This window comes from Babylonia areolata, chromosome 25 (genome assembly GCF_041734735.1).
Source record: "Babylonia areolata isolate BAREFJ2019XMU chromosome 25, ASM4173473v1, whole genome shotgun sequence".
Taxonomy (NCBI): domain Eukaryota; kingdom Metazoa; phylum Mollusca; class Gastropoda; order Neogastropoda; family Buccinidae; genus Babylonia; species Babylonia areolata.
The window spans coordinates 19,734,170-19,754,495 of record NC_134900.1 but is presented as its reverse complement, the minus strand read 5'-3'; the positions used below and the strand labels follow the sequence as shown (position 1 = coordinate 19,754,495).

The 20,326-nt window shown below is 43.2% G+C and overlaps 1 protein-coding gene across 1 annotated transcript; it reads right to left on the bottom strand.

Annotated features, from left to right (window-relative positions):
* Window positions 1-1,408: 1,408 nt before the first annotated feature.
* LOC143299558 (dopamine beta-hydroxylase-like) lies at window positions 1,409-20,252 on the bottom strand. The gene is made up of 12 exons (XM_076612843.1): window positions 20,158-20,252; window positions 19,606-19,801; window positions 18,416-18,551; window positions 9,219-9,320; window positions 8,509-8,688; window positions 6,867-7,020; window positions 5,888-5,930; window positions 4,766-5,009; window positions 4,059-4,155; window positions 3,362-3,629; window positions 2,134-2,389; window positions 1,409-1,755 (listed from the first exon to the last, which is right to left on the bottom strand). Exons 1-12 carry the CDS (start codon window positions 20,166-20,168, stop codon window positions 1,595-1,597), a joined length of 1,848 nt encoding a protein of 615 aa, XP_076468958.1. The 5' UTR covers window positions 20,169-20,252; the 3' UTR covers window positions 1,409-1,594.
* Between the last annotated feature and the right edge of the window lie 74 nt (window positions 20,253-20,326).

The following is a 20,326-nucleotide window of genomic DNA, read 5'->3' as shown; positions in this document are numbered from 1 at the left end:
TATAAGCTGACATGACTGGATAGCCTATAGCCTACACAGCACTAGGTCCAACAATAAAAACACACACACACTCTCTCTATACATATATGTATATATATATATATACATAAATATATTTATGTATATATATATATATATATGTGTGTGTGTGTGTGTGTGTGTATACATATATAGCTAGCTAGCGATATATATGTATGTGTGTGTATATATATATATATATATATATATATAAAAATTATCATCGTCATGTGAGACTGCATTCTGATATTTTCGGGGACTGCTTTGCCGGGAAAGGTACTGATTGGACTGTGATGTTTATTGTGAATTATAATCATACATTTACAACAGAGTTTCTTATTTGAAAAAATAGTATTTCATAGTGTGTTTTAAAATATGTGGCATTTTATTTTAATGTGAGAAAAATTAGGCTGCCGTGTTTTATTATTTCCATGTTTATATTCGGCTTCACATTCTTACTCTTTGACATTTTCGTTCAACCTTTGTCACGTTAGCGTGTGTGGCAGACTGGACAGTGACTGTGCTGTGAATGACGGGTCTTTGGATGTACACATAATTATTTCCAGACGCATTGTTAAAGATGTACTGTATTGTATTGTATTGTATTGTATTGCATCATTTCTCCCTCTGGGACTGAAAACACCATTGACTGTGTGGGTTCGTTCACGGGGGGGTCTAGTCCTGATAATCCTTCCATGATCCTGTGCCGTCGGCTCAACAATGTCAAGTGTCACAGGGCATGAAACCCATGGCTCTCTCTCTCTCTAACCGATTTTAAATGGCCCCAGTTTGCTGTCTTCCATGGGTTCTAATCTCCTTACCACAACCACCCTTCCTGTTACGGTGTTTTTGCTGGTTTGTTTTTGTTTTTTGTTGTTGTTGTTTTTTTTAATCTTATTTTATATTTTCATTTCCTTGTTTCTTGTAAAGCATCCTAACTGTTTTTTCAAGACAGAAAAGTCATTTTTTGCTGGTCTCCCCTTCCCTTTCCCCATGCCCCCCCTCCCCTCCCCCCAACACACACACACACAACACGTTTAGGCTTGTTTCATGCCACAGTTACGATGAAATCGTTTTTTTTATGAACACAGACTGAGAGAGACAGAGTGGGAAAGAGTCATATAAGCTTATCATTCAAGAACCCACACCTTTTGGAAAAAGCAAAACGAAGCAAAACAAAACAAGAAAACAAACAAACAAAAAACCGAAACCACAAAGCAAAAGAGCAAAAAGAACAAAGCCAAACCAAACCAAACCAAACGAACAAGGCATCAAAATTGAAACCAAATGTATTTTCTCAAAGCAAAAGGCTAACAGTACAAACTTCAAAGACCAAACCAAAATATTATATCAAATACACTTTACTGTATAAAACGTAAGCTGGACACAACAACAACCAGCATAAAAACCAGCAGCATAACATCAACAGGAACAGCAAAGATAATAGAATAAAATGAAAATTTAAAAAGAAGAAAGAAAAACAAAATGAAAAAAAAAAAAAAATCCATGGGAGTCAATTCATCAAGGACTAACACACAGAGACTGGGGAATCGCCTGTTTCAACTACGGCCACAGCTCAATGCCAGGTTTCGCCGTGCTTATCGTTGTCGGAAGAGCCAGCGTATTTGTTGTAGTTGACGTTCATGATGATGTTCTGGAGGAGGGGACGAGAGCCGATACTCTTGACCAGGTTCATCAGCATGCTCCCAGGCCCTTCAGGTTTGGGCTCGGAGGGTTCTGGAACAAACATGGACAACGTTATGGTTTGTTGTATAATGCTGAGATTACTGTCTTTCTCCTTATTCTTTGTCCGTTTGTGTACACGTCTCTGTATCTCTTCTGAAAAGTGAACTAAATAAAGAAGAAAGTGAAGATGGTGGGGGAGAAGAAGGAGGAGGAGGAGGAGGAGGAGGAGGAGGAGCAGCAGCAGCAGCAGCAGCAGCAGCACCAGCAAAAGTAACATAATTGAAAGAAAAATAAGGAAGAGAAGAAGAACAAGATGATGAAGAAGAAGAACAACAACAACAAGAACAAGAAGAGGAAGAAGAAGAAGAACAACAACAGGAAGAAGTGTGAAGAAGAACAACAAGAACAAGAAGAGGAAGAAGACCTCACCACTGGGTCTCTCGGTGACAGGGTGATACGGTCTGGGCGTGGTCCAGTCGCCGGGTCCCTCTCCCCCATCCCTGTGGGGACAGGACTCCATGGCGGCAGCGAACTTGAGGAGCAGGGGGTCGTACATGTCCTGCATGATCACGCTGGACACGTAGTCCCAGTTGTCCCGGAGACAGTTGTTCTCAGCACTCACCTCCTCTATGGCGGCACGGCACTCCACGCGGCAAGACCCGCTGGGATCACAGTTCTCCAGCACCTGTGTGGGTGTGGGGTGCCCATGTGAGTGAAAGACAAACGGGAGGAGGGGATTGGGGGGGCGGTAGGGGATGCACGTGGAGGTCGGACACAACAATAAACAACAGTAGTAGTAGTAGTAGTAGTAATAGTAGTAACAGGTATATATGATGCACTCCTTAGCATAAAGGCCCAGAATTTTAACCATTAAAATTGATGCTCTCCCTCTCTCTCTTTTTCTCTCTCTGTCATTCTGTCTCTCTGTTGCTTTGTTTCTTGTGCCAATGCTTTCTCTGTCTCTCCCTGTATCTGTCTATGACCCTCGTTCTCTCTCTCTCTCTCTCTAACTCGTTCTCATTCAATCTGTCTGTCAGCAAGTCGGTCAGTATGTTCTCTATCTCGCACACCTGTTTTCCCTACCCGTCCGTTTCAACCGCCATCCGTTGCATTCTGTTTTTTTTTTTTTTTTTTTTTAAGGCCAGTATCACTAAGAGAGACCAGGCATCAAATCCTACAAAATCAATTCATCTGTAGAATTCTGTCTGTCTGTCTGTCTGTCTGCAGTACCTCTCTCGTTCTCTCCTATTTTCCCGTTTCTGGGCTAGAAACCCCGCGTATTCAACCTGGGACTTGCACAGATAAAGTGTTTGTTTTGGGTTTTTTTCTTCCATGCCTTTAACTCCTACTCTCAGTATTGGGGATGATGACATCCTTTCACCTCTGCTGAATCACGTGGCAAACAGAAGGTTCGACACTGAAGAGCTGTGTGAAGACAAAGAATACTCAGTTGTAACGAAGAAAGCTACAGGCTGGGCCATTCTGACACCCATAGGACATGAGATGGTGGTCTCTGTGAGAGGGGAGGGGGGAGCACAAGTTGAGGGAGGCTCGCTGACTGGCCACCGTTCTCCCCTCTCTTACCCCATCCCCGTCCCCTCTACACCCACATACCCACACTCGTTCTGCCCCTCCCCCATCCCGATCAACCCCCCACCTTCTTAATTGTGGCGGCAGTGGCCGGATGGGAGGAGTTAAAAATGCGCAGGTCGCACATCTCTCCGATGTCACACATGTCCACGTCCTTCCACTGACCGCAGTAAAAGCTTCGCATGTTTTCTGCCGGATAGAAGCTGAGGAAGGCGAAGCACATCTCCTCGAAGGACCCCTCCCCGTACACGGTGGTCTTGGGCCGCGAGCGAGACTGGTAGGTGCAGTGGGTTGTGAGTTCGTCCCCTGGGTGGATGATCAGTGGGGGCTGGAGGCTGCGGATGGAGGGTGGATTAATGCGATGCACGTGTGGCACCCGGACAATCATTGGGTGTGGTGGTGTTGGTGTCAGTGTGTTAGTGAGTGTGGGTGGGTGGTGGGCATGTGTGAGGTGGAATGGGCGTTTGGTTTGGTGCGTGTGGAATGGTGGGTTGGTGTGTGTCTGTATGTGTGTGTGTGTGTAGCTGTGTCTGTGTGTATTTGTGCGTGCGAGAATGCATCTCATTGCATTCAGTTCACCTTTCGTTCTTTCAGAAAGGAATATTGAATACAGAAAGTGTAAATCTACATCTGTAGGTACGTGTGCGTGAATATTTACAGAGTAAAAAACAACTCTATCACACACACGTACACACTCAAATACGCGCGCGCACAGACAGACAGACAGACAGACACACACACACAAATACATTCCAAGTACCCACCTGTGTATCTTCGGGGAATCATAACTGTATGGATTATCATCGGCAATGACCTCCAGCGGCTTTCCAGGTCGGGTCAAGGTGATGTTCTGACGGATACCTGAATTACATCAGTCAATCTGTCCTGGTCACACATATGTAGCGCGCGCGCGCGCGCGCGCGTGTGTGTGTGTGTGTGTGTGAGTGTGTGTGTGTGTGTGCGTGCGTGCATGCGTGCGCACGTGTGTGTGTGTGTGCGAGAGAGAGAGAGAGAGAGAGAGAGAAGGAGACACGGGAGGAAAGAAAGAAATGTTGAGGAAAAAGAGAGAGAAAATGTAAAGACGCGAAGGGGGTGGGGGAGAGAAAGATAGAGACAGTAGAAATAATATGAAACGAATGAATGAATGAAGAGAGATGGACAAAGGCAGAAACAGACAGAGAAGGTAAGAAAAAGAGAGAGAGAGAACGAGAGAGAGAGACAGAGACAGAGACACAGGGTCAGAGAGATACAGACACATCCACATACTATCTCTCTTTCATACACACACTCACACACACACTCTCTCTCTGTCTGTCTCAGTATCTCTTTCTCTTTCACACACACACACTCACATACACACAAACACACTTTCTCACACAATTGCACACATACACTCTCTCTCTCTCACACACACACACACACACACACACACACACACAGAGCATGCATCCCACCCCCAAGCCCAACCAACCCAGGTAGTGCATATGGTTCTGAGCGGAGAACACGTGCAGATCCCCGGCTATGATCTTGCGGCTGCAGCGGCTGGTGCAGGTACCCTGGTGTACCCAGGAGCTCTGACCAGGTGGGATGCTGAGGTAGGTCTGGCCCAGAGCCATCCCGGCAGCATTGTACTGGCGCAGCTTGGGGGTGTAGTACAGGGTCATGCCCGAAGAGTCGAACCACTCGTCTACCAGCCCAGGGTTGGTCCAGTGAAGCTGCACAAATCGTTATTATATTTGTATTTCTTTTTATCACAACAGATTTCTCTGTGTGAAATTCGGGCTGCTCTCCCCAGGGAGAGCGCGTCGCTACACTACAGCGCCACTCTTTTTTTTTTTTTTTTGTTGTATTTTTTCCTGCCTGGAGTTTCATTTGTTTTTCCTATCGAAGTGGATTTTCCTACAGAATTTTGCCAGGGACAACTTTTTTGTTGCCGTGGGTTCTTTTACGTGCGCTGAGTGCATGCTGCACACGGGACCTCGGTTTATCGTCTCATCCGAATGACTAGCTTCCAGACCACCACTCAAGGTCTAGTGGAGGGGGAGAAAATATCGGCGGCTGAGCCGTGATTCGAACCAGCGCTCAGATTCTCTCTCGCTTCCTAGGCGGACGCGTTACCTCTAGGCCATCACTCCACCCCTTCAATGCCACGTTCCCCGTAGATGGTGTTCCAAGTCATAAAACAATATCCAAAACAACTGGCCTAAAACTGAGAAAATAGTCTGGAGATATACCACTCTAGATAAACTGTGTGAAATTTCAGTTATCCAGAGTTATTTCTCTTTTCCGATGACGTCATCAGTGACGTCACTATTCACATACATGACACGTTCTACGGCACTCAAGGGGTAAATGATATACGGCGTCTGTCCTCGGTCAGAGTCCAAGCTCTAAGTGCTTTGCTAATAAGAATACGAATAATATTATTATCATTATTATTATCATTCATAATAACAATAGTAGTAGTAGCAGCAGCACCAGCCGTCATTTGCACAACAGATTGCCAACCTGGGTAGACCAAACTGGGAGCTGTCTTTGGGCGCTTGTTATGTGTTTCCTATTATTCATTTAAAATCAAAATCGTGTTGCTTACAGCCCAGCTGACTGGCAGAGATCCTGGGGGCTTGTCGTGGAATCTGTCCAATGAACATTCCTTTTCGAGGAGGTGTGCTTGCGGTGTGTGCATGCACACGCGCGCACATGAATGTATATGTGAGGCAGAGGGTGGAGGGCAAATATAATTCCCCCGTTCCATTTTTTGGTGAGAAGACACAGACAGAAACATACAGACACAGAAACAGGCAAGATTCTAAGTGACAGGGAAAAAGGTAACCAAAAGCAAACAAGAAACACACAAACAGAAATTTGGCACACGTATTTCTGCCGAAGATCGTTTCCTCTTCACTTTATTGACGCAAATGCACGACCATGCGAAATAGAGGCGCCACGCACAGGAGATCTTTCCTTTTCACTTTTTTGAAGCAATGCACGACCAAAAGTGAGAGAGACACAGAGAAAATCGATACGTGTAAATCTGGCACAGATCCTTTCATGTTCATGTGTTTTGACGCTATTGCATGACCATAAGACAACAGAGAAGGCACACACATTACCGTTTTGTGATTGATTGATTGAGTGATGTGAATACTTATACAGCGCCTTTCCTTGGTCAGAGACCATGCTCCAAGCACTGTTTAGTGCTAAAGTCGTTTGTATTACAGGGAGCTGCAAGGTGGCGATCATCATTCGTTTCCTGTGTCATTAAGCCAGGCTTCAGTCACACACACACACACACACACACACACACACACACACACACACATACTTGATATGCATATAGATATTCTCTTTCCATGACACCTCATTCAATACACACCACAGTCTCTTTAGACTTTTTCTTATAATATACTTTTCCTCTGATACATAACATGAACCCTTTTTTTACACTAATATTCACATGCATTCCCTTTCCTTTATCCACTACTTTACTCCTTTCCGTCTAAAAACACTTACAGTGAATAGACGTTAAGCTGAAGATGAAGAAGAAAACACACACACACACTGTGACCGACCTGCATGGATGCCATGGACGTGTGACCCTTGCCAATGAGGAAGCCAGCCTTGGGGTCAGTGCAGGTGCCCGTCTCACCCAGGCCCATCCCCCGACCCCATTATTGCAGCCCGGGATGCCCATCAGACAGTGCTCTGGCTTTTCCATCAGCCTCACTGCAACAGTGAACAGCTGGCCCAGTGGGAACGTGTCCGCCTAGGAAGCGAGAGATTGTGAGGGCACTGGATTGAACCCCATAACCGCGAGTATTGTATTGTATTGTATTGTATTGTAGTATTGTATTGTATTACTCTAGTCATAACAGATTTCTCTTTGTGAAATTCAGGCTGCTTTCCCCAGAGAGAGCGCGTCGTTACCATGAGGCGCCCCCTCACCCCGTCCCCTCCCCCCTTTTTTTTCGTTTTGTTTCTCTGCATGCAAATTTGTTTGTTTTTCTACAGAACTTGGCCAGGGACATCCCTTTTGCTGCTTTGGGTTCTTTTACGTGCGCTAAGTGCATGCTGCACACGGGACCTCGGTTTATTGTCTCATCCGAATGACCAGCGTCCAGAGCACCACATGTCTAGTGGAGGGGGAGAAAGTACTGACGACTGGGATTCGAACGAGTGCGCTCAGATTCTCTCGCTTTCTATGCGGACACGTTACCACAGACCAACACACCACTGACTGGCTGAAGGTAAGTTTTGACCGGTTGAAGTTTACCATGGTTTACACAGACCCCGGGGTTAATCAGTTCTAGCTCTCCAACACTAGTCAGAATTTTCTTCCCCTCCATTAGACCTTGAGCGATGGTCTTGGCGCTAATCATTCGGATGAGACGATAAACTGAGGTCCTATGCGCAACATGCACTTAGCGCACGTAACAGAAACCACGGCTACAAAGGTGTTTACTGTGGTAGAAAACACTACTTTAATGGTGAAACTAATATACTTGCACGCTGAAAATAAACGTGGCGCTGCACAATGGCGACGCACTCTCCCCTGGGAGAGCAGCCGAGTTTCATACCAAGGAATCTGTTACGACAAAATAGTCACAATACAATATTCCTTTTCCATTTTAAAACTGTTCTTAACTTCACTATAACATTCATACCTGTCCTGTCCCTAAACTGTTAACTTGCACTGAAAAAGTCCTGTCCAACTCAACAGAAATTTATTTAGTTAATTTGTCTGTGTTGTTCATTTTTGTAGCCGTTTCCTCCTCCCTTATTGATGTTGATTTTTTGCGTTCTGTGGGGGGTGGGGGGTGGGGGTGGGGGCTCATGGGAACTCATGTGGTATGGATGTAGAGTACATTATAAGTATCCTTTATTATCATCAGCTTTTGTAATAATTAGTACAAAAACACACAAAAAAGACGAAAACTAAGAATATCATGAAGAGCAGGAAGAAGACTGAGAAAACTAGAAAGAAAAACGATATCAAGAAGAAGACCATGAAAAAGAATACCAGGAAGAAGAGGACCAAGAAGAAGAATACTGGGAAAAAGAAGAGGAACAAGAAAGAAGACGACGATAGAGAAGAAGACCATGAAGAAGAAGGCCAAGAAGAATATTACCAGGGAGAAGACCAAAAAGATCATGAAGACCAAAAAATAGAAGAAAAAGAGTCTCAGCTGAGGACGCACACGCCTGTCGTCTGACCTGAACTGTCGCAAGTGGACAGGACGATGTGGTGCATGACGTTGTGGTTGTCGATGAAGGGTTCTGTGGCGATCAGGTGGTACTCCTGGTCGTCAGGCAGCTCGAAATTGAAGCAGATGTAGGTCGTCTCCTTGGCTGGCACCTTGGTGCGAGGGAAACGTATAGTGATGTTCCGCACATCTGTACAGTGACATGTTCAAGAGATTACGAATACAATACTAAAATGATTTTGAACAGATGGATTTTTAGTGAGGAGTGGAAGGCGGGTGAACGATATGATGCAGAAGATTGTTTCAGATATAAATCCCTTTCTGGGAAGAACAAAAAGCTTATGTTCACTTAAGACAGTGATAAATACAACATGAACAGTAACAACAATTAAGAAACACAATGAAAGATACTAACGTTCTGCATTAAACTTTTGGATACTTCAGGGGACACTGCTGATCTTTGTTACACTTTCTAGGCTTCAGCTAAGTTTTCACAAGACAGTGAGTACTGAGTTTGGGGGGTTAGTATGCCTTCAGCAGTAGCACAGGATAAGGGGTATTCTCAAACATGCAGATGCTCAAGAAGTCACTGTTCTGTACATGCTTTCACACACACACACACGCACACACACACACTCTCTCTCTCTTTCTCTCTCTCTCTCTCCCTCTCACTCACTCCGAATCTCTCTTTTTGTATCCATTTCTTGATCTTTCTCTCACCAGGCTCACTGATGGCTGGGCACTTGAACTCCTCATCACGGCTGCAGTCAAGCCAGGCGTTTCGACCGACACACTCCACTGCGTTCCATGGGTCACACACGCCTGTGTACCACCCCCATGCATTTTTTTTGTCAGTTCAAAGCAACATAAAACGCACAAGATAAAAGTAGTGCTACAAAGTGCTACCTAGACACACTGGTATAACAACTTCATTCAAACTAACTCCAGAAGCAGCGAAGCGTTATTGGCTGGTACCAGTGTAACAACCTTAAACTATCTCACTCCTCCACTGAGTTTTACCAGGGGTCATCATGACCAGCCTCAAATGACTCTGGGGTCAAGTGACTCAGCAGTAGTGCAGGATCTCCTCTGGTCTCCAATCTCTTGGCAACCAAACATCGGTGGCTCCCTGTGGACTGCCGATGCTGTGACTGTGACAGACTAACCCAGATGTGACTGTGTATAGGGATTCAGAATGAGCGGCATGGAAGTAATGCAACTGAAACGGAGCATATGATGGAGCAGACAGAATGACTCCCCATCTGCCAGCTGTCATTTTGATGACCTTTGACCTCTGTTGCTAAAAACAGAAATGTTGAGCACTTTTTGAATATTTTTCAAATTCTCACTGAACAAAAAATCCAAGATATTGAGTTCAAGTTCACAATTTTAACTTTATTGAGAAAGCAATCATTTTCCTTACATCTGAAACAAAATTCACAGTGCTGTGTAAAAAAACTATATGTTCAGTGCTGTGAATAAAATCTTAACTGTATTTCGTGATTGAATACGACAAATCACAAAAGTCGTGTACACCAAAACAAACTTCTTGTTTTGCTGAAAAACACAAGAGTTTAGACGGTTAACATTAATATAGCATCCCATGGATACAAGAATATATATTATTCACAAACTACAGACAGTTTCTTTCTTTAAACAATATATTTGTTGATATTGTTGCTAAAAATAGACCGACCACTCCCACCTGTTTTAACAGTGGAAACAGTTGCTTTGGTTCTTTGGATACACATGGGTTATGAAGAGACTGTCAAAAAAAAACCTCAGTTTGTTTTTACACATCCATTTTTTTGTTAAAGGTATATAAAGAATGTACTGAAACATCCTGAGGAAGAAACTATGAAAGAAAGGCATGAGACAAACAAACCTATGCATATATCTTTAAAAAGTCATCACTCTTCCATTCTGGCTTTACCCTGTCATAGCACTATTGGTAATAACAAACTGAACATACTTCTTTCAAAAGTAATCACTTACTCGTAGAAAGAACAACAACCCCAAACCAGACCCCGCCCCTACCCTTTCATCACTGCATTTGTGTTACACACATGTACATGCATGATCTTACCTACATTAAAACTCAGAAGGCAGCTTCTGCCATCCACAAAGCACAGGTGGTTTCCACAGGTAACATACACCACATTGGTTTTTATTACTTTTTTTGTATAAGCACAGGTGGTTTCCACAGGTAACATACACCACATTGGTTTTTATTACTTTTTTGTATTCTTTCTTTAACTCATAACATTTTGTTTACAAATCTTTCTCTCTCTCTCTAACTGGGAAATGGAATGTTTAGTGAATATATTTATTTGATGCTTCTGGAACTTTTCATATTCACCCAAGCTTGCAAGCTGTCTATTCATTTTTCACACACAAAAGCGAAAATCACTTTTTTTTCAGCTGATAAAAAGTGCACCATATATATATATATATATATATATATATATAATATATATATATATATATATATATATATATAATATATATATATATATATATATCAGCCATCGGTATTGCCATGTCGCAAGCACCCACACACACAAAACAACAACAACAAAAAAAAACAACCTTGTATGCAAGGGAAAAAAGCAAACACACACACACACACACACACACACACACACACACACAAACTTGACACACTTTCATACACAACCTTGTATGCAAGGGGGAAAAAGCACGCGCGCGCGCGCGCGCACACACACACACACACACACACACACACACACGCACACACAGGCTGTCAGGTGAAAAATACATTGATTATGGACACACACGATAATAACCAGCGCAGCATCAATACAGTTTGTACAATTGCTCAGTTTGTCTTAATTCTCATAGCGAAGCACTTGCTCTTCCGCAAGCAGAAACTGGGTCAGTCTGCTAGATCCAGCATGTGATGTGTCGAAGCAGAAATACATGTTAATAATTTATTGGCGGTCAAATGATCAATAAGAGGCAATATTAACATTTTTACCAGTCCACTCTTCGATGTTGAAGTCAGAAATAAAATCTACCCAAATGGGTATACCTGTTTCTGACGAACGTGTCCACCATCTCTGGTTCGACATTCTTATATTATAATTAACATTTTCACCCGTCGGCAGTACAAAACATACGTGAAAAACTCCAAAACGGGTAAAAATGTTAATTACATATATATATAAGTTTGTCGACTATAGAAGAGGATTTTAAAAGGAATTTGTCCACATTAGAAAGGTGTCTAAAAATGGAGTGCTGCTTTCGGGGTATTGAGTTGTGCACTTCGAAACTGTAAACGGAATGAAGTGTGGAGTCCTTCGCGCGAGGCTGAAAACGACAGTGCACGACGACACAAGGGTTTGCGATTGTACTTACCGATGTAGTACATGAATCCACATGTTTTGCGCATAGCCCCACACACACTCTGACGGAATGAAATTGACAGTGTACACCGTCGGCGCAACAAACCACGAAATGAAGTCAGGTGTCAGTGCCTACACACACAATCCCGGAACCATGAATTTGTCAACCCTACACACATTATCACGGAATGAACTTGTGAGTGTACACTGGCACGCACAACATCATAAGATCACGGAATGAAGTCAGCTTGAGCCCCGGCAACTATACGGACACACTGGCAAAAACGGAATGAAGCTGTCACTGTACACTGCCAGACACATGTTGAAGGAATGTTGTGATTGTACATGCACGACCTGTCCTGTCTGTCGAAGTGGATGTGCACGAAGGGGACGTAGGAAAGAGGTTACTGTGCACTGACAATCTTGTACTTGAAGTGAAGACGGAATGAACTGCACCGTGTTTCAGCGGGAGGATGAAAACAAGAGTGGAGGACTAGACAACTGATGGGTTCCGAACGTAACATGAACAACTGTGTGCGTACGGAAAGAATGGCCATCTGTGGAGCTAAATATTTTATGTCTCGCCCTCAGTTCTCCACGGAAGGCCAGGAGCACACTGACATGCAACACAGGACACAGCACACACTGACGTATGTGACGCGTGCTGTCGAGGAAACAAGCTGTCTAACACACACCACGGACAATCACGGAATGAAGTTCTCAACACACACACACACACACACACACACACACACACACACACACGTGAAATCGCTGACTTGAACATTCACAGGCGGCCAAAGCATCACTGACGAGAAAGAGACGTGCAGCTGTCCAATTGAAACGGTTAAGTTCAGCACGGACACTGACTCGGCCGTTAAAATGCACTTTCCTATTTCGGTATGTGACTTTTCTGCACAGCACGTTGTCAAGGAAGGTCAGTTCCACCAGTCCCGCTCACTTTTTAATGTGAAGTCCTCTGTGCAATGCATTTCAGCACTGCAATACAGGGAATGGTGTGCGGTTTCCACGTGTACCTGGTCAGTGCTGTCGGAACCGATACAGCAAGGACGTACAACGAAACAGGCCGAAAAGAACGGACCCACCACAGGAGACTGCCGTCACTCTTTTCACGTCGTACACACGTGACGGTGTTTCATGCAAGCCGTTTTATTATTTTCAGTCATGTTCATGTTAGGATCACAACCTATTGTCTCGTCCCCCACTCTGTTTTCATCCTCTCGCGAAGCATGGTACAGTTCATTCCGTCTTCACTTCAAATAACCTGGCGATCGCGTACACTGACCGCTTTCGATCGAACTGCCATATACGTCCCGTTCGCGCATGTCCGCTCCTGGAGATATGAGAGCGACAAGCTTCCCGATTTCTTTACGAATTTTTCTATTTCAAGCCCATTGCCTGATGCATGGAATGCCTCACGAACTCGGACATACCGGCAATTAGAATCGAGACAAGTTTCATTACGAGTACTGACCCAAACTTGTGTATATATACACACTCCCGTCTTAATCGTTTTCATGTATGTTTTGTAACACAGACGGGTAACTTCGAACTGACCCATGGGTCCGATTTTTTCTTTCACTTTGCGTATCCCCCATTCTTTCCAAGCCCCCTGCTAGGTGCATGGAATGCCCCCAAAAGCATCCCCTTTTAGACACCTTTCTAATCTCGACAAGTTCGTTTTAAAATCCTCTACTATAGTCGACAAACTTATATATATATAATTAACATTTTCAACCGTTTTGGACTTTCTCACGTATGTTTTTTACTGCAGACGGGTAAAAATGTTAATTATAATATAAGAATGTCGAACCAGAGATGGTGCACAACTTTGTCACAAGCCGGTATACCCATTTGGGTGGATTTGATTTCTCACTTCAACATCGAAGAGTGCACGGGTAAAAATGTTAATGTTGCCCAGTCAGACACATAAAAAAAAAGCCTACAAATAATTTCCATTGGCTAGTTTTCATTATTTGTGTATCACAACGGTGATATTTTTAGTTAACTGAGATCGAATGATGAAAACGAAATACTCACGCATGGCGTCGTCTGCTATGGTCTGGAATCGACGAAGGGAGATAGGGTCTTCGTCTGTATCACTGTCAGACATGGCATCCTGTAGCTCCTAGGTGTCTTCATCGGAGCTTTCGAAGGCTTAGTTTTCCGAGAAAGAGTCATTTGAAGTCATACTGCAGGAAAAATTGGCGAGCACATGCTTTGTCAAAATAAATGTCAAAATTCAAGATGGCGCCGAAAGCGAAAGCATGTGGCGATCTTCTACTTTCACGTCGATTCCGGACAATAATTCTTTAAAATAATACTTTTTTTCACGTTAAATGCGTCTGTTTAGTTTATTTTAGTGAATGATTGCTTTTACTAACAAACAGGTGCTTGTATGTATGACAATTTCCGAAAATTCTCCATCGATAACCTGGGAAATCAAGGGGGAAAAAAGTGCACGGAGCTAATGAAAAAAAAAAAAATCTTTAAAAAATCAAAAATTAATTTGTTGAAATGTGTTCTCTATTCGTTATTATAATGATATACAGCTTCGCGAACAAAAAAGGCTTCAATGCAGATTTGAATCACGGATATCTGGATCGAGAACGTGTGGTTTTACCCACTGCGCTAACGCGGGTTCAATGTTGGCGTTCAAAAAAATATTATTTGAGCATGTTCTAGTCCTAACGCATTTTAAATTATGTTATGATGCTGTATCTCGGGCAGTTAAAAAATTCTTTCAAGTCCGGGTAAAGGAGACGTTCCCATCGCCTCAAAAACACTGCAGTATATATCCGTTTTTGTAGATCTGCAGAGATCCGTGTTCGTCCAGCGTTGTCTTTCCACTCACCGAGAAACGACACCTTCGATTCATTTTTTTTCCTGTTTATACTAATTAATTCAGTATCCACTTTAAAACATTCATATGCAGTAAACACGTCAATAATGTAGTTAGTGTCACTGTATATGTTCTGTCCAGAACGTGTATTTCTTTGCTTTTAATTGCGAACAAGAAAAACGAGTGTTTTTACAGTTGAGGATACAGGCCCACTCCCAGACTACAGTTTCACAGAAGCTTTGGAAGATTTTGAAGTCACTGAGGAAGTCACTGAGGAACTTACATACAGGCAAGGCAGCAGGACCCGATGGATTGACACCATTGATACTCGCCAAAGCAGCTGATCAGCTGGCGAAGCCTCTGGCCCATCTCTTTAGACTGACACTGAACAGCGGAACGATCCCGGAGGACTGGAGGAAAGCCTACGTCACACAGGAAGGGGAACAGAATGGTGCCCAGCAACTACAGACCTGTTAGTTTAACGTGGCGCCGTCTGTCAACGCCTTCAAGAGCCGCCTGGACAAGCATCGGAGGGACCTACCTGGTTTGTACAACCCATCTTGCCAGAGTAGCTGATTTGGTTTAGCCGCGCTCGTCACGCATGTAACCAATTCAGTGACAGTCTTTGGAACACGAACAGGCCTCGGGAAGAGGCCTAAATCGTTGACCGTCAAAGTCAAGTCAAGTCAAGTCTTGGCGTATTCTCATCAGACAATCAGGAAGCTGCAAAGGGGTAACAGCGGTTTTCGGAATGCGGAACGAAATCAACGAAATAATGCGCGCGCAATAACTCACTAAAGGAAGAAGAAGAAAAATAATTGATTTAGCGCACAGTAATATAAAATAGATTCAGAGACTACGCGTATTACATTACATAATCACACACACATACACACACACACACACACACACACACAACGAAAGAGAGAGAGAGAGATTTTGCATGGGTTATAGCTGAAAAGGTATGAAAGGTCTATGGATGGGCGTTTTCAAAAAGATGTGTTTTCAGACCGGATTTAAAAGATTGAAATGAGGGAGAGTGGCGACGACCGTGGGATAAACTATTCCAGACATATGGAGCTGAATAAGAAAAGGAAGACTTCTCGAATCTTCAATATGGAGCAGATGTTTCATACCCAAAGGAAAAAGGGTTTATAACTGAAATTACACTATACAAATTGATGGATTTCCCATCGTTCTATCATAGACTGGTAACGTCTCTGTTGTCTCGAATAAGACTAGACGCTTTCAAGACAAAGTTTAGCAGAAATGTTTATTGTGTTTGTGATAAACAGATCACACGAAAGCATATTTTGTTTCAGTGTCAAACGATTGTCAGGTTACTTCCAAAGTCTCGTAAAGTAGAACATTTTCAGAACAAAATAGGGGAGGGTCGCCGATTGTGGACCGTCTCTTACTTTGGACCACAACCGTTTTGTCCAAGTCATACAACTCTTACAAATTTGAACACTGTAGAAGCTTTGAGGTGTTTCCCCTGCTTCGTTTACAAACGTCACAATGGCGGAAAAGCGAGGGGTGCGGAAACGGTAAGTCTTTGTAAGTTTCAGTGCTTAAGTCTTTCAATATGGACCAGAGGAGACTGCATTTTTTTTAATATATCAATTATATCTACACACGATTTTAAGTTATTTTAGACCACTGGACCTTGTGTGTGTGTGTGTGTGTGTGTGTGTGTGTGTGTGTGTGTGAGAGAGAGAGAGAGAGAGAGAAAGAGAGAGAGAATGAATAAATGAATGAATCTTTATTTTCCAACGGTGAAGATATTAGCACTCTGGCCGACTTACACATCTGCCGTTGTTCTAAGAGACACACAAATATGTACACTTATAAATGTAGTTATACTGAATACTTAATACATGTATAATGTACGAGTATAACACAGCGTCAAACTGAGAGACACAACATCGCTCACATCTGTACGGAACGGAAACGAGTAACACACACACGCGCACACACACACACACACACACACACACACACACACACACACACACACACACACACACACCAAGGGAAAAACAACAATAAAACCCTAGCATGAATGCTACACATGAATGATTCAAGTGAAATTAAAAGAGAGAGAGAGAGAGAGAGTGTGTGTGTGTGTGTGTGCGTATGTGTGAGTTAGGCTACTGCAGCTTGCAGGTAAAAAAAAAAAAACACTTTGGTCAAGTTGACAAATGATTTTGTTTTGTTTAGTTTTTTGGTGTTTTCCCCCGATTGTTTTAGCCTATTAGGTAGGCTATACACAGATGGTTTGTTTTGCTTATATTCTTCTCACTGACTACTGTTGCCATAATGTTATTAATTTGTTTCTAAAATTGTGTGTGTGTGTGTGTGTGTGTGTGTGTGTGTGTGTGTGTGTGTGTGTGTGTGTGTGTGTGTGTGTGCGGGTATGTGTGTGTGAATTAGGCTACTGCAGCTTCTAGATAAAAAAACAAACAAACCCACTTTGGTCAAGTTGACAATTGATTTTGTTTTGTTTAACCTATTGTTTTAGCCTATTAGGTATACACAGTTGGTTCGTTTTGCTTATATTCTTCTCACTGACTACAGTTGCCATAATTTTATTAACTTGTTGCTAAAATTGTGTGTGTGTGTGTGTGTGTGTGTGTGTGTGTGTGTGTGTGTGTGTGTGTGTGTGTGTGTGTGTGTGTGTGTATGTGTGTGTGTGTGTTTGTGTGTGTGTGTGAGTTAGGCTATTGCAGCTTTAAAAAAAAACACACATAAAAACCACTTTGGTCAAGTTTGCTTATATTCATCTTACCGACTACTGTCACCATAATTTGAATAAATTGTTGCAAAAATTAAGTGAGAGAGAGAGAGAGAGAGAGAGAGAGAGAGAGAGAGAGAGAGTCCACGAGCACAAGCGCATGTGCAGAAATGCTAATATGCGTGTGAACATGTTTAATTTTGGCATATTTCTTTAAAAGTGTTTAGGCTATCCCGTCCTAAAACTGGAGAATGCATTTTCAGATGGTTTCTTTTGCACATATTCTCATTTCATGCATATTAAGACCTGGTCCATATTAGAAGCCATGCTGGTCCATATTTGGTACCAAGTTTCTAAGTTTTTGTTAAAGTTTGAAGAGTTATTGTTTAGATTGGCTGTGGTTTGGTTGGCAGTACTCATAACAATAATCAGGAACTATCTGGACTGAAATCTATGCTTTTGTCTTTGAGATATTGCACTATTTAAAAAAGTGGTCCAAATTAGGAGACTCTCCCCTATAAAAGAAGTGTCCAACCAGTTACTGTTGACTGAAATTGCTGAATCCCTGTTACATAGTCCAAATAGAGTGTTTCTGTGATGTGATCTTCCGATACTGAACATTAATCTTTTCTTTATTGGTGTTTATGTTCTTAATTGCCGTTACACAGACATTTACGAAATGTTGATTCTATAGTTCTAGTTTATCCCTCTTTTTTCTGTATATTCCCCTTTAACCACCTTCTCCAAACCCAAACCCAAATCACACACACACACACACGCACACACACACACACACACGCACACACACACACACACACACACACACACACACACACACACACACACACACACACACAATTCAGTGATATGCGAATCGGAAACATGCGAATCGGGTACATGTGTTAGTAGGGTAGGGGGTGAGAGGTGTGGTTGTCGGGGTGGACGGGTATCGTACCGGGGTGTGAGAGGCTGGTGGCAGCGGTGACGGGTGGGGTCTGTCCCTTGGACCACACACACTCCGGGTCCCCCAGCTCCTCTCCGTTGGTCCGACCGTCCCCGTCACTGTCCTTACGGCACAGGGCCTCTGTCCACTGCACGTGATAATCGAAAAGTATGTATTTTCCTCCACTGTTGTCACCAAAGTTCTTATCTTCGTTGAAAGTTTGATATAAAATGTGACCACTTCAGCAATAGGTCTTCCTTTTCCGTACCTCCATTCCTCCATTAACAAACAGCAGTTTTCACACACACGCATTCACGCAATACAGATAGGCAGAGTGAGTGAGAGCGAGTGAGAGAGAGAGAGAGATGCCCCCAACAGTTTCATAGAGGCTGTTTATTTTATTTTATTTTATTTTTATTATTATTTTTTTGGAAGAGGGCTCGTTCAAGCCAAGATTGAACAGGTATGATCAGTTTTGATAGTAAAACAAATACACATGCACAGGAAAAAAAGAAAAGAAAAAAAAGGCGCTTCCCTGTGGCGACACGATCTCTCCGAGAAGAGCAATCTGAATTCCACTAAAAAAATGTGCTTTGGTAAAAAAATAAAAATAAAAAAGAAGAAAAATCACTACGCCTAAGACACCATTTTCCAAACACAGATGAACACATCGGCGTCATTCTGAGTGCACACTTCTCTTGTCTTGTATTTTTTGCAGTTCACTTTATGTCATCATTGAAGTTGACACTATTGATTTCTATTTCATTTTTCTTGTCTGGTAATACATTATCATACTTTTATGGACTGTATACTTTTTTCTGTCTGCAAGTGTATTTGTTTTACTATCAAAGTGGATTTTTCTGTAGAATTTTGCCAGGGACAACCATTTTCTTGCCGTGGGTTCTCTTACATGTGCTTAGTGTAAGCTACACAAACGATCTCCGTTTATCATTTCATCCAAATTACCATCGTCAAGACTACCACTCAAGGTCTTGTGGAGTGGGAGAAGATACTGACAAGTGTGGGATTCGACCCAGTGTGCTGAGATTCTCTAGGTACCTAAGCAGATGAGTTTCCACTAGGCCACCATTCCACTTTTGTTTTATCTTACATTGTATTACCATGTCTTATACTAAACTATTTTAATGTATTTTCATGTAATCAGTGAAAACTGACAGCGATACAGTGTTCTCACCACCCACCTTATGTCCGTTGGCAGCGAAGTCTTCTCCAAAGGGGTTCCTGGCGCCGCCCCCCTGAGAGATCTGGTGGCCCACCCCGTGCCACAGAAAGTTGGGTTTGCACGGGTGGGGGACCTGATCCCCGTTGGGGATTTCCTGCCCGTACATGGGGTACGGGTGGATGGAGGGCAGGCATAGCGCCACCGCCAGGATGGTCCTGAAGGAAACAGTTCCAAGGTAGAATCAAAGCGTCCGACTGATTAATGCACGTAACACCAACCTCACAAACATGCTTGATATGGTCCTGGAAGGTTCTGTATCGGTTTCAGGGACTATTCCATAAACGTTACACCACATGTGCTGTGGGAAAAACAGAGCAGATGCGTTGGGGTATACACACGCGCGCCTGATACACGTGCGCGCGCGCACGAACACACAATGTTCATGGACACGCACGGTCTCTCTCTTTCTCACTCACACACACACACACACACACACACACATTCACACACGCACGCACGCACGCACGCACAAACACACACACACACACACACACAGAGTTCCATAGCTTACCAAGTCAGCATGACAGCAGGTATTCTTCGACGGGACCCCAACAGCCTAGAGCCTTTACAGGGTTACCGTCGCCATGAACTTTCTTCTGGTACACAAACACAGAGAGAGAGAGAGAGACAGAGAGAGAGAGAGAGAGAGAGAGTTCCATAGCTTACCAAGTCAACATGAT